This window comes from Biomphalaria glabrata, chromosome 6 (genome assembly GCF_947242115.1).
Source record: "Biomphalaria glabrata chromosome 6, xgBioGlab47.1, whole genome shotgun sequence".
Taxonomy (NCBI): Eukaryota; Metazoa; Mollusca; class Gastropoda; family Planorbidae; genus Biomphalaria; species Biomphalaria glabrata.
In genome coordinates this window covers 1,890,376-1,916,131 of record NC_074716.1, presented here as the reverse complement: position 1 = coordinate 1,916,131, position 25,756 = coordinate 1,890,376, and the positions used below count along the sequence as shown (strand labels likewise).

The following is a 25,756-nucleotide window of genomic DNA, read 5'->3' as shown; positions in this document are numbered from 1 at the left end:
TGTTATAATAAATTAAGAACAGTAAAGTGGTGTCCGACAAGGATTTTTAAAGATAATATTCGTTGGAGATAGTAAAAACTAATTAATGACTGTTGTCTGGTAAGACTATGAAGAGGCCGCGGAATGTTGACTGCGGAAAGATTCGGCGTCCGCTGAAACGAAGTAAAATAACAGATGGTATCTACGGAAGGTAGGCCAAAAAACAGAGATAACTCTTACTTTTTTACTCTTTTACAGTAGTCTACTACTCACTAGTGACTACACTAGGCTAGCTAAGTTTGTCTAAGAGTATGACGATCTAGATCTAGGCTAAATAAGACAGATTGTAGTCTGTAGTGGTGTAGACAGTAAAGACACTAACACTAACGACTAAGAGTAATAGTCTAGATCTAAGTACAGACAATAAGACAGTAGATCTCTAGGTCTAGAAGTCTAGACTCTATGATAATGAGTCAGTCCAGACTAATCAGTTAAATCAGTAGTAGTAGATCTAGTAGTCTAGAGACGAGTAAAATTTGAGTCTCTAGACTACAGAGTACAGTCACACTCACAGTGTGATGAGTGTGACTACACTTATTTTAGATTTAGTCTTAGACTTAGTCATTTTAGTCTTACTAGATCTAGTCTTAGACTTTAGACTGGCAGGACTGGCTTTAGACTTACTTAGTGACTCTTACTCTTAAACTTCTTAAGTCTGTTAGGAGTGACTACCACTAGACTACAGTCTACACTCTTACTAAGTCTTAGACTCTACACTACAGACTCTTAAATGTAAACACAGATGATTTTGAAAATACAGTAAAATTGAGTAAACTTTACTATTTCATGATTGTCATGAAAGATATACTGATATAGATCTAGGTCTATGTTACAATAGTTACATGTAGTTTGATTACTTAGACTTAGATCTAGATATCTAGATCTTGTAAGCAAAGAAAAAAATGTGTTAAGAATAGATTTACAATCTACATACTTGACTAACCATGGCAGTGTGTATTTTCTTTCTTGACCACTCCACAAAAAACATTTCCTGACCACTCTACAAAAAACAAACACTATCGCTTGGATGTCTTGTCATGACTGACTACACATAGTGTGACATAGCTTCTAGGCTAGCCTTACACTTTACACTGACCAGTTTGTTAGAATCTGTCAGACTCAAAATCTATTTACTTTTTTGGACAGTCAAGGGTGTAGATGAAAATGTAACTTTTTTTCTTCAGTTGGTTATCCTAATGCTTTGATATATAGATATATCCCAGTGCTTTTTTTGTGACAGTATGCACCGTTACAGCTGTATTACTTTTCTTGTATTTTAACGTTTATTATTCATTTATTAGATTGTAGTTAAAAGTTAGGCAATCCTTCACTGAGTACCGGCACCTATTCTTTTACAGAAAAAAGCATTGTATATATATATATATATCGTAACTGTACCATAGTTATGGACTAGCCCGTCACTAAGCATAACAGCCACTGTAAGAATGAAGCAATACAATTGGTTAGATCTAGATTTGCTTTCAAATCAGTATTGTTGATTGAATTGACGTGCAGTATGCCTAACCTAAAAACAAAATATCAATGAACCCTTGTTTTTTTTTAAATGTCAAGAATCTACTAATTTATTAAATATTAATGTTTCTAGCATATTTAATTAATAAATGGTAAAACTTTTTATGCAGAATTTAAATATGTCAATATAAGTCAAAGTTGAACAACCATGGGAGTTTCCCTTTAAACTAGTTAAACAGACTAGCCTAGGCACTCGACTCTACTCTAAAGACTAAGTCTAGGCTGTAGTCTTAGTCTAGATTTAGACAGTATTATTACAAAATTTTTAGGACTAGTCACTAGATCTAACTGAACTGGACTCTAGTGTCTCTAGTCTCAATTTTACTATTTAGATCTACTACAGAACAATGTTGCCCACACAGCAGATTCCCCCTGTACATGCCAAAAAGAATGACAAGTGGTGATACAGTTTGGTATTAGTGGCATTGCATGCTCATCCAGGACTCAGCACTGTGAGCTGCATACTGCTTAAGTGTCCCTGGCTCCTGTTTTTTTCCTTAGTGTTGACTGCCAAAGCCTTTCCCATGTTTGGGTATAGCTACAAGGCAGCAGGATCTGTTTTCCCTTTTCTTTGTTGATAACCAGCAAAAGGTAACAAGCCCCTCCTGCCCGAAGCTTACTGGTTAAGGTGCCAGTTACTCGCCTTTACCCCTTCTGTTAGTGATAACACAGGTGAGGGACAGGAATTGAGTTGAGTTATTTGAGATGTGTGCATTTTCTAGATAGTGGAGTGGTTATTTCCATTACCACTTATGGCAATGACAACCTTACAGTAAGCTTTCTAAATTGTTTTTTTTTTTTTTTTGTTGACAATCTAGGTTTGAGTAGGGTAGTGTCATTTTCAAGTTGCATACTTTAAGGACAGGTACAACAGCTGCAACAAAACTCAACTGGAATAGATTAAAATGATAGGTAGAAAAAATTCTAGACATCTGGCTCTAGCTTTGATATACATTCTAGCATTCTAGATCTGTTTGACAGACACAAAATGACTAGCTATATAGATGTAGAGAAATTTGACAAGACTTAGATGTTAAATTTGTGTCTGTGGACAAATGTATAGTTTCTAGTACATTTTTATGCTTATTCACTTTCTAGTAATTCTAGTCAAGCCTACTTCATTCATGATTCTTGAAACTCCTGTTTATAACACACCCAAGTCCATATCAAGAAAGTTGTGATAGATAGGGATAATCTCATTATTGATGTAATATATCATATACAATTATAATAAATGTATTATATATTATATGTACTCTACTCTTGATTTTTTTCAGCACCTTTCTTTATTTGAGGTTTCTCCTGGTGTGGGCACTTGTACTTATGGCTGATTTTATATTGGAATTTAGATTCGAATACTTGTGGCCTTTTTGGTTACTGCTTCGGAGTGTCTATGATTCATTCAAGTACCAAGGATTGGTGAGTAGTTCTTCATTTTATTTGTCAGGTTTTTATATATATATATTTTTTTAATCTGTATCAAATTTGATAAAACTGTTGGTTAAACATGCCTTGAATAACAGTGTTTCTCATGAAACCATAAGTTAAATATTCATTGTTAAAAGTACGTTCATGTTTTGTGATCCATTTACATATTGTTGACTTCTTTTGTGCTACATTCACACTCTATAAAGTGTGCTTTATCCCATACACATTGGTTATTTGGTTCATCTATCCCTACACATTGGTTATTTGGTTCATCTATCCCTACACATTGGTTATTTGGTTCATCTATCCCTACACATTGGTTATTTGGTTCATCTATCCCTACACATTGGTTATTTGGTTCATCTATCCCTACACATTGGTTATTTGGTTCATCTATCCCTACACATTGGTTATTTGGTTCATCTATCCCTACACATTGGTTATTTGGTTCATCTATCCCTACACATTGGTTATTTGGTTCATCTATCCCTACACATTGGTTATTTGGTTCATCTATCCCTATACAGTGTTTAGTTTGCTTCATCTATCCCTACAAATTGGGTATTTGCTTCATCTATCCCTACACATTGGTTATTTGGTTCATCTATCCCTACAAATTGGTTATTTGGTTCATCTATCCCTATACAGTGTTTAGTTTGCTTCATCTATCCCTACAAATTGGTTATTTGGTCATCTATCCCTATACAGTGTTTAGTTAGCTCCATCTATCCCTACACAGTGTTTAGTTTGCTCCATCTATCCCTACACAATGTTTAGTTTGCTCCATCTATCCCTACAAATTGGTTATTTGCTCCATCTATCCCTACACAGTGTTTAGTTTGCTCCATCTATCCCTACACAGTGTTTAGTTTGCTCCATCTATCCCTACACAGTGTTTAGTTTACTCCATCTATCCCTACATAGTGTTTAGTTTGCTCCATCTATCCCTACACAGTGTTTAGTTTGCTCCATCTATCCCTACACAGTGTTTAGTTTGCTCCATCTATCCCTACACAGTGTTTAGTTTGCTCCATCTATCCCTACAAATTGGTTATTTGGTTCATCTATCCCTATACAGTGTTTAGTTTGCTCCATCTATCCCTACATAGTGTTTAGTTTGCTCCATCTATCCCTACAAATTGGTTATTTGGTTCATCTATCCCTATACAGTGTTTAGTTTGCTTCATCTATCCCTACACAGTGTTTAGTTTGCTCCATCTATCCCTACACAATGTTTAGTTTGCTCCATCTATCCCTACACAGTGTTTAGTTTGCTCCATCTATCCCTACACAGTGTTTAGTTTGCTCCATCTATCCCTACACAGTGTTTAGTTTGCTCCATCTATCCCTACAAATTGGTTATTTGCTCCATCTATCCCTACACAATGTTTAGTTTGTTCCATCTATCCCTACACAATGTTTAGTTTGCTTCATCTATCCCTACAAATTGGTTATTTGGTTCATCTATCCCTACACAGTGTTTAGTTTGCTCCATCTATCCCTACAAATTGGTTATTTGGTTCATCTATCCCTACACAATGTTTAGTTTGCTCCATCTATCCCTACACAATGTTTAGTTTGCTCCATCTATCCCTACAAATTGGTTATTTGGTTCATCTATCCCTATACAGTGTTTAGTTTGCTTCATCTATCCCTACACATTGGTTATTTGGTTCATCTATCCCTACGAATAGGTTATTTGGTTCATCTATCCCTATACAGTGTTTAGTTTGCTCCATCTATCCCTAGACATTGTGCTATGTTAGTATCAGTTTGATGAAACCTTCAATTTATGGTACACCTGTCCATACTTTGACCTACTTTTTTTTATTTGTGTGTACTGACCCACATTTTTGTTCACTATGAGCTAATCATGTAAGGAAAGAGATTTATAGCCAAGTACATGAAGTTGTGCTGTAATCACTGCATTCACTTCCTGGACCATAGTGATGACACAATATAGTATCTGCCTGGACATCCAGGGCACACAATATTACTCTTATCTCAGCTATAATAGGTGGGGGGGGGTAGTGGCTGAGCCATTAAGCGCTTGGCTTCCAAACCGGGGTCCTGGGTTTGAATCTCGGTGAAGACAGAGATTTTGAATTTCGGGATTTTCAGGGTGCCCCTGAGTCCACCCAACTCTCGTGGGTACCTGACTTTAGTTGGAGAAAGTAAAGGCGGTTGGTCATTGTGCTGGCCACATGACACCCTGCTAGTCCAAAGAAACCAATGACCTTAACATCATCTGTCCTATATATCACATGTCTGAAATGGGAACTTAACAGCTGTAATAAATACATTAAAATAATTTTAATAATTCTATTCTGGGGGAGGGGGGTGTCTGTCATGTTTTTTTGTTTTAAAGTGATTGATTACTGAGATGGCTCAGTAAAACATAAACATCAATTAAGCTTCTTTACTCCAGGCATTGTTTCGTGTATTGATTTATTCATTGTGTTCTATGCGTTGTCTTTGTTCTAGATCTTCCTTGTCACTTGTGGCCTGGTGACCAATTCATTGTGTGCAGTAGAGATTTTAAGTAGATTCACACTGTGGTACAAGTATTCTCTACATGAAATACAGACGGACATGTTTTGTACTAACAAATTCTCTCTAGGAAATCAGCATAAAATTAAATAAAATATTTTTATATTATATTAATATTATATAAAAAAAAAAAACAAGTTATATTACTGCCCAGTATCTCTTAAAGTTTGGTCTTATGAATAGATATTGAATTGTTACACTCTACTCTATCCAACTATAACACTGAGACTTTAAACACTATAAACTACATGGTGACTCAGACTAGTATTTTCTTTCAGTCTCAATTGATAAGACTTTTGTTTGTTATATTACATCCTGGATCTGTTTCAATCATAATGGGTCAAGGGCAGATACTTCCCTTTTGTCATGTATTAATGAATTGGTTCTGTTTTAAAATCACTTATCATTCATTGAACTAAAATTAGATATCTTTGCTTTGGCTCTTGTTACAAAAGTCTTAGCCTAAAGCTTCTGCAGTCTTGGCCATATTGTCTCAACAAATACATGTTTATTGAGGGTGAAAGGGTGCCCTAGTGGTCCAATGTCCGATTCATAACAAACGAATATTCACATTTGACTAGAGTAACACCTTTAGTAAAATCACTAAATTTAGAAAGCCTTCAGGACAGAAGGCTCAAAAGTAAAGTAGCAATTATACATAAAACACTGAACCATAATCTTCAAATACAAAAACAAAATTTAATAAAATACTCAGAAGGACACAAAGATAAAGGCACATTCCTCGTTTCATATGCTAGGACAAATTTGTACAAATACTCCTTCTTCCCTAGTGCTATTAGAGCATGGAATGGGTTGCCTGAGCTAGCCAGGAAAACCAGTGACTTGGCAGAATTTAAGTCATTGGTTAATATGCATGACTGAATGCATGACGCGTAGGATGTAATCATCTTCTTTTTTGAAGTAACGTCTGTATTCTATAAGATAAGAAGATAATGTTAGCATTGTAATTAATGTTAGGTTTCAGCATGTTTTGTCAATCAAAGAATTTGTTCTTTTCTCCCACAGGCATTCTCAGTCTTTTTTGTGTGCATTGCAATCACCTCTGATGTCATCTGCTACCTGTTTATACCTGTACAATGGCTGTTCTTTGCAGCGAGTACCTATGTCTGGGTGCAATATGTTTGGCATACAGGTAAATGGGACAAAATATGAATGTATACATTCAATTATGTAGCACACACACCTTAAGATGCCATTCATTTATATGACAATGACTCATCAAACTATCATATGTTCCTGGCCTATTTCACTAATACAAATCAGTCATATGTTACTGACATATTTCACTAATATAAATCAGTCATATGTTACTGACATATTTCACTAATATAAATCAGTCATATGTTACTGACATATCTCACTAATATAAATCAGTTATGTTGCTGACCTATTTCACTAGTACAAATCAGTCATATGTTACTGACCTATTTCACTAATACAAATCAGTCATATGTTACTGACCTATTTCACTAATACAAATCAGTCATGTGTTACTTACCTATTTCACTAATACAAATCAGTCATATGTTACTGACATATTTCACTAATACAAGTCACAAATATTATTCAGTGGGATATTTCAATAATACTTTTAACTAACAAGAATCCACCGATTTTGAAACAGTATACTAACAGAACTCGCTAACATTTCACTGGCATATTATCTCTCAAGGACAAGGAGATCAGCTATCTGCAAAGAACATTGGTCACAAAAAAAAAAAAAAAAAAAGCTGAGAATCAAAGGGGGCAACTCTGCAACATACCCAACCATCACATGCCTTGTGGGCGGCTGGCTTTTCAAAGTAAAGATAGGACTGTATAGCCATCTTCACATTCATGGGAAATGAGATTGTATTCACCTTCAACCATGAAGGATCAGCTATATTTCTCAAAGATGTACATACTGAAACCTACCCACTTCACATACTTAATATAGCATCTTAGGGGGCCATGGTTAGCTTCTTAAAAATGTTGGAGTTGGTGCAAGAGCATTGTGAAATCTCAAGGAATCAAGGAATAAATGTGTCTTAGAATATGCCAATTTGGTCACATCTATGTAAACAAGTGCAGCCAGGCTACTGTGTCACCATGTATCTGGCCATGTCTGCAATAAGAGTAGAAGAATGTTGGCAAGGCTTTAGTTAATCAGATCTATTCCCTGATTTGAATAAAGAATCATAAGAAATCTTTTATTATTTGAATAAATTTGTATTACATTAAAGCATTGTATAAGAAGAAACTATCGTGCAGTGGACTGTGGTCACAATCCTTCCAAGTGCAAATCATGTCCACTTCCATCCCCTGCCATCCTGCAAGAGGTCTGGCTAGGACATAACAAAAAACAACAACTATTTGGCTTCTTAGGATTAGACCTTGTGTTCTAAAATTCAAATCCCTATTTCATTGGCTGTGTTCTTATGGTGATACTTATTAATTTGAGCCCATTTCATAAGAGCCAAGCAGTTTATACATCTCAGCCAAACTTCCCACATATTACATGTAGAACCATACTCAGTGTTGATCTGTTAATGTTATGTCCATCTTTCCGCCTTTCTATGGTCTAGTGCTTAACATTGTTTCACTATTTCTATTTCAGAAAGAGGAATTTGTCTTCCGACAGTTTCTTTATGGTTGCTTTTTGTTTATATAGAAGCCTCCATACGTCTTAGAGAATTAAAAAGTTTACCTTTTAATTTAGACCTATGTAGGCCGTTTGCTTGTCATTGGTGAGTATACTGATCTTCTTATTTAGTCACATTGGAAAGGGGGAGGCTTTTTTTTTTTGTCAAAGAAAATGGAGCTTTGTATTGTTCTAATAGAGCTCCATCAACTATTCAAAAAGGTTTCAATGAGGAGTGAATTTTTTTTTTTTTTCATTTCTTTTAAACATTAACTATAGATTTCTTTCCTCTGCATATTTGTCATATTATTCTCTAGAGTGGCACTATGCAGATTGCAGGGGATAGCTTGTAGAGTTTATCCAGTCTCAATGCAGATTCTGGTGCGGTAGACCCACTAAAGACATGATATCCTCTCTAAGACTATTGCAGAGAGATTCCAAGAGGAGATAGATACATTGTATTTGTTGATCTGTTTAAAGCCTCAGCAGAAATGGCCTTTTCAAACTATTATGAAAGCCTCCCAAAGTACCGGGTACTGAAATTCATTGAATTTTTTCATGAGAAACTGAAAGGTGTAGTAAAATCTAAAAGAACCAAATCATCATTTTTTGAGGTTAGCTGCAGTGTCAAGCAGGGATGTGTGCTTACACTTACTCTGTTTGGCATATTTTTGTTCCTGCCTACTGCATTATGCTTATTACAACATCAGTGAAGGTGTATTTCTCAATACAAGATCTTCTGGAAAACTCTTCAATGTATCCAGTTTGAAGTAAAAAAAAAACAAAGCTAGAAAGGTACTAAACAGGGAACTTCTTTACACTCATGATGCAGCTAATGTTGCTGAATCTTCTACTCAGCTTCAGACCTTGATTGACAGACTATCTGCTGCATGCAAGAAGTTTGACTGAAATATATACTAACTTTGCTCCATCATCTCCAATGATGTTCTACTGGATAAAGACATTAACAACAGGATAGCCAAAGCAATGGGAACCATGTCAAGCTACAGAAAAAAAGTGATGGGCAATACCTTGCTGACCTGTGTGTCGAGCACTCTGCTATACGGTAGTGAAACATGGTCAACCTACTCTTGGCAGGAAAAAAATATCTTCCACCTCCTAAATAAAGTGGCAAGATAAATAAACCAATGAGGAAGTGCTGCTAAGAACGGGGTGCCAGGGCATCTGCGCTGTTATCAGCAGTAGACGCCTTGGCTGGCTTAGCCGTGTTCACAGAATTCCACAAGGTCGACTCCCACAAGACATTCTGTTTAGTGATGTAACGGAAGGCAGGAGAGCCGATGGTAGTCCAATATTAAGGTCTACTGATGTATGCAAATGCGACATGAAGATCTTCAAAATTGACACCTACAGTTGAGAAAATGAAGCACTGGGCAGATTCATATGGAAATCACATCATAAAGGAAGGATGGTGAGTTGCAGATGGTGTACACACCAGAAGTAGAAAGAAGGGGGAAAGTGCTACAGCATCTGATGATTACAAGATGCCCAACCTGTGACCCCAACTGTCTGTCAAGCATGAATAGTTACATGAGAAGTAAAATGCCACAGATGACTAATTTTTGGCTATATTTTTTTTACCCAACTTTCTTTCCAGCTTTATACACTGTCTGGAGGCAGTAAGATTTGTCTTACTGTGTTAATAAGGGTTTTGGTATTCTACGCATATATTCAATAAATTGTGTGCCGATTGTCGTAGGTAGAGTTACCATTAACTGAATTTTTTGTTTCTTGTATGTCTTTTTCCCTAGCCTGTGTACTAATAGATTGTCTTTGTTTCTCCTGACCAGCATAGGGTATCCAGTTGTTACATTGGGCTTTGGCTTCAAAAGTTATGTTTCTTATAGACTCAGATTAGTAAGTAGGCAGGATACATTTTTTATATTTTTTTTTTATTTTTTTTTTCCAGAATGTACTTATTAAGCATTGTCTAAAATAACTTTCTATTGATACATACTTTCATTTCTGTTTCATTTTGCTATATAAGATTTTTTTTATCTTGTGACTAACAGATTCAAGAAATAAGGGCTTTTAAGAAAACTATTAACTGTTCACATCTGGTGAAACCTTTACAAAAGGCCCAGTAATTTAAGTGATTTGGTTTCGACTTACTGAAAAATCTGGAAAATAATATCAAGTTGGAGCATAAAAAATGATTTGTTGATCTTGTAGACATTATTCGAAACATTAATTCACTTCCTGATCTTCACATCTAAACTTTCTTTATCCTTCTATTGAGTCAGTTAAAAGTTTTCTATCATTGACCATTTATTAATTTTTTTCTTCTGAAACACTTTTGGTTTGCAGAGGAGACAAAAAGTTATACAAAAAGAAAATGATTTTTATCTTCAAATTTTACAACAAGCACTACCTGCTGAAATACAATATGCTGATAGACCTAAAGGTAAGTAAGGAAATGTGATAGACATAAAGCTGCATAGGGTATGATAGACCTAAAGAAAAGTTAATCAATGTGATAGAAATAAAGCTGCATTGGGTATGATTGGCCTAAAGGAAAGTTAGTCAGTGATAGAAATAAAGCTGCATTGGGTATGGTAGTCCTAAAGGAAAGTTAGTCAGTGATAGAAATAAAGCTGCATTGGGTATGGTAGTCCTAAAGGAAAGTTAGTCAGTGATAGAAATAAAGCTGCATTGGGTATGGTAGTCCTAGCGGTAAGTCAGGGTATGATTGGCCTAAAGGTAAGTCAGGAAATGTGATAGAAATAAGACTGCATTAGGTATGGTAGTCCTAAAGGTAAGTTAGGAAATGTGATAGAAATAAAGCTGCATTGGATATGATTGGCCTAAAGGAAAGTTAGGAAATGTGATAGAAATAAGACTGCATTAGGTGTGGTAGTCCTAAAGGTAAGTTAGGAAATGTGATAGAAAGCTGCATTAGGTGTGAGTTTGAAGATATGATGGACTATGGATGAGTTGCTGAATGTGATAGAATTTAAAATAAAAGATTTGATGGTTCTAAAGATAAATTAGAAGATATGATAAATTATTGATAAGTAAGAAGATATAAAAATGATAAGTAAGAAGATATGATAAACTTAATGATAAGTAAGAAGGTATGATAGACCTGATGATAAGTAAGAAGATGTGATTGACCAAAAGATAAGAAGATTTGATAGAGCTAAAGGTAAGTTAGAAGATGTGACCTAAAGGTGAGTTTTGTGTGATACATTTAAAAGGCAATTGTCACTTGTGTCACATTGAAGTCAATTTGTCACAGATGTTAAATGCTAGGCTGAGTACATCATCAGTGTGCTTAGACTTTAAAGTGAGCTCATGTGAAAGAGATTGATTCAAACTGTCACACGTTTGTAATCATTTTACTTTCAAATGGATCTTTCACTTCAAATTGTGTACTATTAGGATTTAGTAAATCATTAATTCATTGATATTTCTAGCTCAACAGTGTATTTGAGTACAGCATGATGTTCTGACATCTTGAATAGTTTCTTTTGTTCCAAGTCAAGTTAATCACAGTTGCATCTTTTTGTTTACATTTGTGCTTCAATAATTTTGATTTATGTTTAAAAGACATTTTTAGAAAGATAAAATGCAGGAAATAAAATATTAATTGAAAGAAATGTGGGGATGATTTAAGATGAATGCAAACTGTAGAAAATTAGCAATAGACTTGTGACCAATCTTAAAACTTCATCATCCCCAATACAAAAATAAAAACACAATTATTGTAATGGCATTGTATTTTTCTTTGGTGATTGGAGCAGTAGTCTGAATTTGTTTTTCAAAAATGTCAATTGAATCTATATCAAGAGACAATATCACCTTGGAATTTTAGGTGTTTTTCAAGTCATTATCTAGCACTGGTTACATTCTGTTGAATGTGTTGATTTTTGTATGGTTTAAATAATTTTTTTTATTTTTGGGGGCTCATAGAATTTTACTGTTGTTTTTTTTATTTGTAGCTATTGTTTCTTTTCTTTATTATTCTAGTTCAGATAGTTTTTTTTTTTTTTTGCCATCTCTCACTTCTTAGGAAAATAGATTATCTGCTGTTTCATGTACAAATTTGACATTCACAGTGACATGTAGGTCACCCACTCCCCCTCCTTCCCATTCCCTGCTTCCAAACGGATGAATGAAAATCTAACTCTAACCATGTTTAGACTATTAGCTGAGACCATCCTCTGTGTGTCTGACTTGTTATTTTATTCATTTGATTAAAATTTTTTTTTAGAATATTCCTATTTGAATATATTTTTAATATTATTTTAAAATATTTTGACACATTGAAGTCAAAGTCAATAGAGCTTTCAGAAGAGAAAAGAAATGTATTACGAGTGATCTATTTAGGAGTGAGTTGTATCCTGGGCATAGTTTGTTCTGTCACATTCTGGATGTAAGTCCCTCTCAGGGCACAGATTCTCAAATTCCACAAAGCACACCCCCTGTGATAGTAAGTGTATGTGTTTTGAGTGGCTGGTAGTGCAGTGTGTGTGTGTGCCTGAGTATGAAATGACCAGTGGACCTTGAGTGTACATGGTTGAGTGAACAGCAGTGTGTCAGGACTGTGTCTAAAAGGAGGTCAGTATTAGAGAACAAGTGGCTGGAGTGAAGAACATAAATAGAGACTAATAAAATCATTGGGTTTAGTGAAGCTCGTGTTGTTTTTGTGTCAATTACACCCTCTCTCCCCCCCCCCCCCCCAATTTTCTTTCAATGGTATAGTATTTAAAAAAAAGGATCCAATGGTGTCACTGTTGCTAAGTGTGTCTAATACAATTGTTTCACTAGTTAATTCAGTGTATGTAAACAACCTTTTTCAATGGTGTCTCACATCTCTTTCCAGCTTTACCTTCCAAGTCAGAAGAGGAAATAATCTCAAATGGAGTTTCCAGTTCTACAGCTAAAAAAGTTTCATCCAAATTAGACGAGGAAAAAGACTCTACTTCTCCTCTTAAAAGCAAATCCTCTAAAGGAGGGGACATTAACGAGGATGACGAGGTGGAATATATTGAAAAAAGTCTGCCGCGGAAGCCATCCAACGTCAATCAATTTGACGAAAGTCTGGACAATTTTGCCAACGAGCAGCAAACAGTAAAAAGTTTTAAGTCAGGAAACAGCAACGTGGCTGCTGCCGTGGCAGTAGCTGCAGCTGCTGTGTCTATTCCCACCTCATCCAATAAATCAAGTAATAAACAGCTGAACAGCAGTAAGGACAGTGGTAGTACAAACATTGTGACATCATCTAACACATCATTAACACAGTCTTCTCTCTCTTCGTCCTCTTCTAAAAAAGGCAAAAACATCTACAGAGAGCTCCAGCCTTCCTCGTCTCCCTTGACTTGTGTTAATAATAATAAAGATGAAGTTATTCAAAGGTAAGTACCCTATAGGAGTTGAGCTGTAGTCTGCGTAGTTCAGTACTAGTTTTGTAAGGTAATTAAACTGATAATAACTCCACTTCTGAAGCTCTATTTTACTAATGTACACTTGGACTGCTGTTTGTTATGTCATTTATTCATAGTTTGTAAGGTATAAAAGTAGAGTTTCATTTCTTTTTACTTTGATTTGACCAGTGCTTAATAATATACTAATAAAATTAGCCTAAATTTAGTTATAAAAATATTTTTTTTAAATAGATTCCCGTGTAGCTGAAAATAATTTGTTTATTGACTTAATCACATATCTTCTAATCATTTGTCATGGTAAAAAAATGCATTTAATCTGTGCTTTGTTTCGTTATATTTGTGAACTATTTTGATTTTCATTTATAATGATCATCATTTATCTTTATAATCATTGAGGAAATTTGTTAGACAACTGTGCGTTGCACATAACCTAGACAACTGTGCGTTGCACATAACCAAACATTTTTTTTTTTAAAGTATATGAACTGTCCATTCATGCCACAGTTTTACACAAACATTGCTTATGAAATTTACTTCAGAAAAATGGTTCTTATTCCATCATTGAATTTCTAAGGAAATAAAAGTGTTTTTTTTTTGTCTTTGTGATCTGTGACATGAGCTTCTTTGTGATCTGTGGCATAGATCTCTTTTATGATACATGATATGGATCTTCTTTGTGATCTGTAACAAGGAGCTTCTTTGTGATCTGTGACACGATCTTCTTTGTGATCTGTGACATGAGCTTCTTTGTGATCTATGGCAAGGATCTTCTTTGTGATGTGTGACATGAATCTTATTTGTGATCTGTGACATGGATCTTATTTGTGATCTGTGACACGGATCTTATTTATGAGGGTGATTTGTGATTGTGCCCTTTAAAATCTTAAATATTTCTCACAAAATGTTTCCTTAAATAGTTGTCAGAGTGGAGTTTGTTGCCAGTGATCTTACTTGTGGCATTTAGCATTTGATTAAGTTCATTTTCATGTTTATCTCTCTTAAATATTACATGCATTCTTTCAAAAACTATAATCTACAGCGTAATCTAGATCTTGTCATTTATGTTTTAAGTCTATTAAGTCACTTTTTTTTTGTCTGATTCAGGCACTATGCCACTGAGAATGATTGCTTTGGTTCCTTTTTATGTAGGAGAAACTATTGGGAAGAGGCAGGAACACAGAGTTGATAGTATTGTCTTCCCATTTCATTTTCAAATGGGAAAATCAAAAAAAAAATTTTAATATCTAGAGGATATAGCAAGCTGTACACAGTTAGATGAGATTGTCTCTGCTGATAAGGAATGGTAATCAAGAAAAAACAATATGTTTACCTTTATAGTCACATTGAGAACATTTCTACTACCCAATGAGCAAGAGTCAGTTTTATGACTGAAAGATGGATTTAAATCCATACTCTGAAGATAGACTAAACTTCATATTAGGACTAGTCTTGCGTGTACTCAGAAGATACATTAAACCTCATCTCAGGACTAGTCTTGGATGTAGACTCTGAAGACAGTTTAAACCTCATCTCAGGACTAGTCTTGGATGTAGACTCTGAAGACAGTTTAAACCTCATCTCAGGACTAGTCTTGCATGTAGACTCTGAAGACAGTTTAAACTTCATCTCAGGACTAGTCTTGGATGTAGACTCTGAAGACAGTTTAAACTTCATCTCAGGACTAGTCTTGGATGTAGACTCTGAAGACAGTTTAAACCTCATCTCAGGACTAGTCTTGGATGTAGACTCTGAAGACAGTTTAAACCTCATCTCAGGACTAGTCTTGGATGTAGACTCTGAAGGCAGTTTAAACCTCATCTCAGGACTAGTCTTGCATGTAGACTCTGAAGACAGTTTAAACTTCATCTCAGGACTAGTCTTACATGTAGACTCTGAAGGCAGTTTAAACCTCATCTCAGGACTAGTCTTGGATGGAGGCTCTGAAGACAGTTTAAACCTCATCTCAGGACTAGTCTTGCATGTAGACTCTGAAGACAGTTTAAACCTCATCTCAGGACTAGTCTTACATGTAGACTCTGAAGACAGTTTAAACCTCATCTCAGGACTAGTCTTGGATGTAGACTCTGAAGACAGTTTAAACCTCATCTCAGGACTAGTCTTGCATGTAGACTCTGAAGACAGTTTAAACCTCATCTCAGGACTAGTCTTGGATGTAGACTCTGAAGACAGGTTAAACCTCATCTCAGGACTAGTCTTGCATGTAGACTCTGAAGACAGTTTAAACCTCATCTCAGGACTAGTCTTGCATGTAGACTCTGAAGACAGTTTAAACCTCATCTCAGGACTAGTCTTGGATGGAGGCTCTGAAGACAGTTTAAACCTCATCTCAGGACTAGTCTTGGATGGAGGCTCTGAAGAAAGTTTAATCCTCATCTCAGGACTATTCTTGGATGGAGGCTCTGAAGAAAGTTTAATCCTCATCTCAGGACTATTCTTGCATGTAGACTCTGAAGACAGTTTAAACCTCATCTCAGGACTAGTCTTGCATGTAGACTCTGAAGATAGTTTAAACCTCATCTCAGGACTAGTCTTGCATGTAGACTCTGAAGACAGTTTAAACCTCATCTCAGGACTAGTCTTGCATGTAGACTCTGAAGACAGTTTAAACCTCATCTCAGGACTAGTCTTGCATGTAGACTCTGAAGACAGTTTAAACTTCATCTCAGGACTAGTCTTGCATGTAGACTCTGAAGACAGTTTAAACCTCATCTCAGGACTAGTCTTACATGTAGACTCTGAAGACAGTTTAAACCTCATCTCAGGACTAGTCTTACATCTAGACTCTGAAGACAGTTTAAACCTCATCTCAGGACTAGTCTTACATCTAGACTCTGAAGACAGTTTAAACCTTATCTCAGGACTAGTCTTACATGTAGACTCTGAAGACAGTTTAAACCTCATCTCAGGAGTTAGGGCTAGGGATAACCTAACCCTAATGCTTAATATATGTTCACTTAGTCTAATAAACCTAATTTGTTTTCATTTCATTAGTTTTTATGCGTGAAGGAAGATTATGAAAATGTTAACATTGTGTTTTGTTTGGGGTTTTATGATTGAGTTTGGGGAATTGAGAATGTTTTTAAATACATTAAGTCTGTTTTAGAAAGCAAAGCAGTCAACAAATCCACCATTTCCTGAGATCAGTTGCTACGTTCTCCATGACTGCAGTCCTTTTGTAGGCCTTGCTTTTCATTTACTAGCTCTTGAGGACTGCTTTCTTCCCAACAAACTTCCAATATCCATGGCTGGCTAAGCAATCTAATCAAATGCTCTTCTTTTAAAACACCTATGTCCAACTACCTTTACTTACTATTGTTAATGTCCTCTATTTGTTTGGGCTAAAAAAGCCTCTTAAAAATTAAAAAAATCCCAGCCTCCACTAAAATCCTTGACCCTCTAGTCTGCACTATTTAATAGCTTATATTTTTGTTAATCAGTCTATAGAGTTAGAAAAGCCTGTCGTATTGTTCATTGCAATGTAAAGCAGATCTTTAATACTCTTCTGTTTGATTGCAGGTTAGAATTAGATGTGAAAAAATTAAAAGCAGATCTTCAATCCAGCAGAAATTCAGAGCATGAACTAAGATCTCAGATTAGCAGTTCGTCATCTGAAGAAAAGGCAATGCGTTCTGAATTGTATCAACTTCAACAAGACAATGAGAACTTGCAGAACAAGTCAGTTGATTTTCAAATCTTTGATTCATGTTTTGCTTTAGCTACCATAACACTGTCATTTTCAAAATGTGCTATGCCACTACCTATTTTACTATAATATGAAAAAAATTGCTTTAGAATCTAAAAATAACCAACCAATCTTATTTTAACCACATGTTTAACCATTGCAAACGTCTGCCTCCATTACATTGGTGCAGATTTGGATCAAAAATTTCTGAAAATTTGAAAGAACCATGAACCAGGGGTACAGCATGTCTAAGCTTTTAATAAGTTTCAAGTTTGATCCATATTTTAGTTCAGTTCGACTTTTTAAGAAGTCTCAATTTAAAAACAAAATCTTTTCACTTCCATAAGAGAAGATAAATCTTAAACTTAATTAAATCTAGAGCTAGAAAGATAGTAGAAAAAAAAAGGGGGGGGGGGGGGCGTTGTCCTCATGAACTCTGGCATAGGAGACTACAGGTGCAGGGACTGAAAAAGTTGTTTTGTTTTAAGCTCCTTTGATTTCCCCCCCCCCCCCCCCCAATTATTTTTCCCCATGTATTGGAATAATTGGCTTGTGTGGCTTAAATTCCATAACTAATTCCATCTGCTCCCCCCCCCCCCCCCCCACTACCACCACCCTTTCCTTTGTTACAGCCATTAGTAGCAATCTTGTTTCAGAGTAATATCATCTTCTACACACTTGACATTTCTCTCTCCCAGGCTTCATAATTTAGTCACATCAAGGCAGCAGGACAAACAGACCATTGCCACTTTAGAGAAAAAATTAACAGAAGAAAAAAAAAGTAAAGCAGCCTTGGAACAGCAGTTGGCCAACGAGAAGAAAAACAAAACAGCAGAAACAGCTAAGGCCCTGGCTATGGCAACAGCAGCCAGGTAATTGTCTAGACTGGATCTTAAGTTTTACTTCATTGTAGTAGACTGGATCTAAAGCCATACTGTATAGTAGACTTGATCTAAAGCCACACTGTATAGTAGACTTGATCTAAAGCCACACTGTATAGTAGACTTGATCTAAAGCCATACTGTATAGTAGACTTGATCTAAAGCCACACTGTATAGTAGACTTGATCTAAAGCCATACTGTATAGTAGACTTGATCTAAAGCCACACTGTATAGTAGACTTGATCTAAAGCCATACTGTATAGTAGACTTGATCTAAAGCCACACTGTATAGTAGACTTGATCTAAAGACATACTGTATAGTAGACTTGATCTAAAGCCACACTGTATAGTAGACTTGATCTAAAGCCACACTGTATAGTAGACTTGATCTAAAGCCACACTGTATAGTAGACTTGATCTAAAGCCATACTTTATAGTAGAGTAAGTTTTACTTTATAGTAGACTTGATCTAAAGCCATACTGTATAGTATACTGGATCTAAAGCCATACTTTATAGTAGAGTAAGTTTTACTTTATAGTAGACTTGATCTAAAGCCATACTGTATAGTAGAGTAAGTTTTACTTTATAGTAGAATGGATCTAAAGCCATACTGTATAGTAGAGTAAGTTTTAATTTATAGTAGACTGGATCTAAAGCCATACTGTATAGTAGACTGGATCTAAAGACATACTGTATAGTAGACTGGATCTAAAGCCATACTGTATAGTAGACTGGATCTAAAGCCATACTGTATAGTAGACTGGATCTAAAGCCATACTGTATAGTAGACTGGATCTAAAGACACACTGTATAGTAGATTGGATCTAAAGCCATACTGTATAGTAGACTTGATCTAAAGACACACTGTATAGTAGACTTGATCTAAAGACACACTGTATAGTAGACTTGATCTAAAGACATACTGTATAGTAGACTGAATCTAAAGACACACTGTATAGTAGACTGGATCTAAAGACACACTGTATAGTAGACTGGATCTAAAGACTTACTGTATAGTAGACTGGATCTAAAGACATACTGTATAGTAGACTGGATCTAAAGACATACTGTATAGTAGACTGGATCTAAAGACATACTGTATAGTAGACTGGATCTAAAACTATACTATATGGTAGACTGGATCTAAGGCTAAGTATAGAGACAGGTTCAAGAAGCATTACTGAATGGGGTGTTTCTGAAGTCTTTAAGCTTTTCTGTACAGTAGAATTGTACTTTGTTTATTTTAGTTCTTTTCTAGTATTTGTTTTACTCGCAAGTTTTGTTGAGATGACCTCCAGAATATATAGAGAAGTAAATTTTGGTCGAAAGTGACAGCAAGATATCAAGTGACTGTACATTCTTTTGTAAACATTAATATATTCAACAGGACTAAACCTGTTAAATAAAACACAACACTCCTGTATCAAAACTTTCACTCTAACATCATGTGCATTGTGGCTTTGTATATGACAGACGTGTTTGTACAGATACATGCAGTGACCCATTTTAAACAACTTTGACAGAATTGATTGTTTGAACATTGAATGATAGTCTCTATTTCCCTATATCAGAAATGAGTGTACAGACACATTGAATGATAGTCTCTATTTCCCTATATCAGAAATGAGTGCACAGACACATTGAATGATATTCTCTATTTCCCTATATCAGAAATGAGTGCACAGACACATTGAATGATATTCTCTATTTCCCTATATCAGAAATGAGTGTACAGACACATTGAATGATAGTCTCTATTTTCCTATATCAGAAATGAGTGTACAGACACATTGAAGGATAGTCTCTATTTCCCTATATCAGAAATGAGTGTACAGACACATTGAAGGATAGTCTCCATTTCCCTATAACAGAAATGAGTGTACAGACACATTGAATGATAGTTTCTATTTCTCTATAACAGAAATGAGTGTACAGTCACATTGAATGATAGATAGTCTCTATTTCCCTATATCAGAAATAAGTGTACAGTCACATTGAATGATACTCTCTATTTCCCTATATCAGAAATGAGTGCACAGACACATGTAAAGCTAGACGTAGAGATTTTGACACAGAGATGAAACAATTACGGCGAGATAATAAACTACGCGAAGAACAGTATCGACAACTGGAACGTGAAGTTCAGGTTTGTTTCTTTTTTTTTTTTTTAATCTTTCCACCTTCGCCCACATTGTTTTCTTCTCAATACCTTTGAAGAAAAGTTAAATGTAAAAATTTAAGGAAACAAAAAATATATTTTTTAATTTGCTTTTGCTACTTCACTCTATTCTTTTACAGTTTAGATTAAAAAAAAAATTTTTATATTTTTTTTATATTTTTTTTTATTTATTTTTTTTATGTTTTATTTTTTTTTTATTTTGTTGTTGTTGTTGTTGTTTTTTTTATTAACAATGAAATTAAAAAAAAGCATTCATTTGTAAAACATCATGTCATTTTAGTTTTCATTAGGGTTCCGTTTACACTTAGGCAATATCACCTTGCCTATCTTCCGAAAAGACTAACAATCTTGTAAAGCGTTATGAAAAAAAAAAAAAAACAAGCGTGCCATTCTGAGTTTTTTTTTTTTTTTTTTTTTGTTTCTCCAGGCCCTGAGACAGTACAAAGATGCCCAAAAAGAAACAGAAGTATTGATGAAAGCCTTGTCCACGATGCAAGACAAAAACACAGAATTGGAGAACAACCTTTGTGCAGAGACCCGCTTTAAACAAGATCTGTTCTCGGCGTTAGGAAAAGAACGCAATGAAATTAAAAGCTTACAGAGTAGGTCCTAACTCTTTTGTCCTAACTCTTTTATCTTTTCGCTTTTTTTTTTCCTAAAAACTTGAAATCCATTTTTGATAGTTAAAATGAAACTGAATTACACATTAAACAATAGAATGGATGGCTGCCTGGTCGTGCGGTTTGCGCGCTGGACTGTCGTTCGGATTTATCGACGGTCGAGGGTTCAAACCCTGCCCGCTCCCATCCCCCGTCGTCCTGCGGGAGGTTTGGACTAGGAAGTAATTATCTTCAACTCTGAAGAAACATCCGAAACATGTAAAACAAACATTTTTAGAAACATTTTAAAGCAGAATAATACACTTCCTTTTACACAGTGATGTGAGCAAAATTACTATGAACTCCAAACATTTTTAGAAACATTTTAAAACAGAATAATACACTTCCTTTTACACAATGATGTGAGCAAAATTACTATTAACTCCCTTGCTAAGGGGGAATAAGTGACAACATGCACTTAAAACCAATGTTAACATCTTGAACCAAAATTTCATAAATTTAGTCCAAGATTAATTAACCATTTTGGACAAATTTTCAGTAGTTGTTGATGAAGAAATACAAAGTAATTGACTGTAATTGAACAAAAATAGTTTTACATTAAAATAGTCTCATTGTTTTCTAGTTGGACCATTTTAGATTTAGAAAGTACAAATAATTCTTAAGGTTGAAAATGTTAATTTTATAATTTGAAACCCACTGGTATAGCCAATGGTGTGATGCTTGAAAAAAATAAAAATTTAGAGCCATGGAAAACTTCTTGATTTATGATCTCTGAAAAAGATTAACCTAATTATTAATTGAATTATGATTTCTGTCCTGTGCTCTCATCATTTTTCAATCATTTTTCTTTAAGTGTTTGTGGTTTACTAACATATTGTATTTCAACATCCTTCTTAAACATGAAAATACATTCAGGCTTCTATTTCTTTCTCCAAACTTGACATGTGTGCCAAGTTATCCCATTGATACAAATGAAAGTAAACTTAGGGGAAAATCCTTACTTTTCTTTACACTAACTGAGCTAGGTATTTTAGGTTCTAGTGTTACTCTGGGTATTTTTGAAGACTTGTTGATTTTTTAAAAACTCAAATGGGAAGTGATTTGAGGTGTATTCAGAAGGTCTTTATTTCATCTATTACTAGAATGTATTCCTAAAAACTCATTGTTTAATGTCTTTAACATGGTCTTAACTTTGCATTCCTTAGATATTGTCGCAGAGAAAGATAGTGAAATATTAGAACTCAAGTCCAAGATTGCTGAAGTCATGGCCTTGATTCCTAGCCCAGCCGTCACCAGCTACTCACATCACTCCAATGAGCGCAACTCCTCCCCTCTCTTCTCCTCCAACTTTAGCCCCGCCCAAGACAGAAGTGCCATGTACAACGGCACAGACTTGGCCTCTTCTTCAGAACTCAACCCCAACGCTTCAGACTACAAACCCAAGTCAGCCATCTGAACGGCTGGACACAGGGGAGCATTGGAGAGCCATTTCTGTTTCCTCGTTTGTTTTCTGTTTTGGTTGTCTCAACTCCTCCCCCACCCCCCCCCCCACCCCCACCTTAGCTTTTAACAAAAGTTTCGTTGATTATTTCTGTTTTACTTTGAATGCTTTGCTTGGTGTACAGCTCTTAGTTCACATTCACCATACATGCTCTCTTGAAGTCACACAATTCAGCGTCAAGCCAGTCTTGTTATTGGAGTGGAAGTTTCTAAATAAAAGTATTAAGGACTGCATCAATGAAATAGGGCATCGATGAAAAATGTTAACGACAGTCAAGGGCATGAACTTTGTATGGAATGTATGAAAGTTTTAGCACTAACCAAAACTTAGAATAAGATTCGGTGAGACTGACACAAAAGTAATCTACTCATTGTTTGGGTCTAGCAACCTATAGCAAGATTTGTCAGCAAATAGTGTCTCTTTTATCTCCTTAAATCTTCACTGAGTTGTCCTTCCTAAGTTGATCACAAGTTACCTTTCATTGCTTTGAATTTTTGAAATGGAACTATTTCCCATTTATTGTTTCATCAATGTCTGAGACATGAATCTAGTAAGAGCAGAATGATGGGAAATCTAGGTTGTTTTTTTTTTAAAGTATAGAAGGTTTTTTGTCCTTAGTGAATTATCAGCTTCTGTGCCATAAAGCTTGTGTTAATGTATACATCATTTTCTTTTCTTGGCTTGTATAATTTTGTATTTCTGTTGGAGGCCTCAGCAACTAGTACAGACTTGGATTTGAACAGAATCAAGTTGACCATTAGCCTCGAATAATAAGTCAGTCTTGTTTTCATGTTATTAGAACTCTCATTGTTACAGACTTAACATATTCGATGACTTAGAGGTGATCCAGTATTCTTCGAGTCTACAGCAGACAGCTGTATCATTTAGTTGTGTTTGATCTATTGTAGTATTTATTAAATATCCACCGAGCCCTAAACTGTTGGACTTGTGGTGATAACATTAAACTATATATATATATATATATCTCATTGAACTAGACATAACCACATATCGGGGTCCATACTGTATAGGTATGGTCTGGCACATGCTCTTCTTAATGCTGTCCATTCATTCCTACTGTGCAGACTGTTTTGGCGTCATGATTCTCTCAATGTATGCAGAGGTTATAGATAGCATTATAAAAAAACTTGTTACCCACTTTTGAATAGGACATCAGGCTAGACAGTAGACTATGTTCACTTGTTAATTGTATTGTGCACTGGCCTGTGACCATTCACCTTATCTCCCCTTGTTATTGTCCAACTCCATATACGTTGATGACAACAGCTGCGAAGCCACGAGCTGTTGTTTGTTTTTTTTTGCCCTGCGGCAACCAAATCCCTGACAGAAACTGCTGAGTACAACTAGTCGTGGCATTGCATTACTATCATAGCACCAGCTCAACATTTTCCAAATCATACTATGATAAGGTTTGAATCTTTATTTTATATTTACGTTTAAATGGACTGGCTTATCATGTAGTGGTAACGTTAAATAAAGGTCTTAATATTCTGTAGCTGTTCTGTGTGTACACACTACACATTTAACAAGATAAGTTCATTGCTTCAGAAAGCATTATGGAGTCTGTTGAAAGTGTTTGTGTGTATTTGATGAGATCAGAAAACATCTCTTTCTGTTTTCAAGATGTCAAAGAGCAGATTTACTCTGACCTTAGGGACATGTCTAGATAACTAAGTCGTTATGGATACTAGATATCTTGGAGACTTTTTTTTTTTTTGTTTGGCCATTGTGCTGGTAACTCATTAATAGTTGGTGACACCTTCCCATAGACCTTCAACTAGGCATTGCTAATAAAATCCTTTGGATACCGGTTCACACAAGATCTGGCTTATTATAATGTATTGAAATAGACATATAGATCACAAGCAGACTTCTTGTGTTTTATTGGGTTTTTTTTTTTGTTTTGTTTTATGTTGTATCATTTAGTTTTTGTCAGTTCTTGGGGTTACTTTTGCCACACATTCTTTAAGTTTCAAACATTTGACTGCTTTGAATGAATTGGTTTTCATTAAGTGTAGATCACCTCCCCTGCTCAGTGTCTTGACTATTTGATGAGAAATAGTTGATGTCTATTCATATGGAGTGTGTTCTCTTTAAACTGTAAGTTCTCTCATGTTTCTCTGTAAAGAGGTTTTAAAACAAATACTCTCCCTTACTGAATTCAGTGTATTTGTGACGGAAACTTGATTTCTTTAGGTATGTGTGTAGATTGTCAGTTGGATAAGGACAGAGTTCTCACAAAGCCACAGCCTCTGTATCTGACTCAAAACCACACAAGAACTGCCATGTATGTATTTTATTTCTGTCGCAAAGAGTGACTTGGGTTGAAATGTGGAGCAACTCAGTTCATGCTATCACAAACAAATGTTCAATGTCTTGGTTTCAGATATGAACATTCAGTTTCTGTTGAACTCGAGGTACCGTATAGGAAAAACTATCAGTGGGTGTTAGAAAGTACAGGAGATTCACATTAACAGTTATTAATAGCATACAATTCTTTCTTTCAATTTTAAAGCATTTGTTGAACTTAGTGCTTCAAATCTACAACTTGACTCCACAAAACTGTATTAGTACTGACCTTTTATAGCCCCACCCCCACCCTTTTTTTTTTCCAAAGATGTATTGAATAGTATGTCTTCTTAAGTCAAGCTTTGTGTGTTAGTCCAACCTGTTGCTTTTGTTTATTGCTAACAAGTGCTACAATAAGTAGCTGACAGTACATTGGATGGCTCCCAATGTTCTGTGACTTGGCTGAGACATATAATGTACCAGGTAGAACAGCCTGTCTCTCTCTCTCTCTGTACATGTATATTAAATGTAACAACTATGAACTGTAACTGGTTCATGGTGGAAATAAAACAACCTTCTGGTGCAGTACATTTGTCTTGTTTTTGTTTTTTTTAAATGGTTTGTTAAAGTGTTAAGTTAATAGCTGGAAGCAAAGAAAGTTTACATTTGCATATATGTTGGGAGTACAATGCCTAATTTTTGTCCTCAGTAAATTGAACAAGTGATGTAAAACATACAAATTAGCTGTTGAACTGTGAAGCTTGGATTCAAATGCCAATGGAGAATTTTGGGATTTCAATTGTTCACAAAAACAACCACTACCAACTAATTAGGCTTGTCTTCGTGTCCGAAGATTAATGATCAATTATTTCCCGTAGCTACGCAGCGCCAGCTATTACCGGGTACCTACATATTTTGCCACAAGCAAAACCAGTGTCTGCCAGTTGTCAATTAATATTTT

The 25,756-nt window shown here is 35.4% G+C and overlaps 1 protein-coding gene across 1 annotated transcript; it reads left to right on the top strand.

Annotated features, from left to right (window-relative positions):
- The first annotated feature begins 48 nt into the window (after positions 1 to 48).
- On the top strand, positions 49 to 25,385 carry LOC106069260 (macoilin-1-like). Its single transcript, XM_056033202.1, has 12 exons — positions 49 to 190; positions 2,850 to 2,991; positions 6,577 to 6,703; positions 8,168 to 8,297; positions 10,003 to 10,069; positions 10,520 to 10,616; positions 13,038 to 13,569; positions 17,137 to 17,295; positions 18,001 to 18,174; positions 20,211 to 20,331; positions 20,792 to 20,966; positions 22,190 to 25,385. The coding sequence occupies exons 1-12, from the start codon at positions 108 to 110 to the stop codon at positions 22,438 to 22,440; spliced, it is 2,058 nt and encodes a 685-aa protein (XP_055889177.1). The 5' UTR covers positions 49 to 107; the 3' UTR covers positions 22,441 to 25,385.
- Positions 25,386 to 25,756: the final 371 nt, after the last annotated feature.

Bases quoted from the DNA above. Each gene is read 5' to 3' on its own strand.
- LOC106069260 (XM_056033202.1), top strand. From the start codon at position 108: ATGAAGAGGCCGCGGAATGTTGACTGCGGAAAGATTCGGCGTCCGCTG. The intron at 13,570-17,136 runs GTAAGTACCCTA...GTTTGATTGCAG, and splicing joins AAAGATGAAGTTATTCAAAG to GTTAGAATTAGATGTGAAAA. The intron at 20,967-22,189 runs GTAGGTCCTAAC...TGCATTCCTTAG, and splicing joins TGAAATTAAAAGCTTACAGA to ATATTGTCGCAGAGAAAGAT.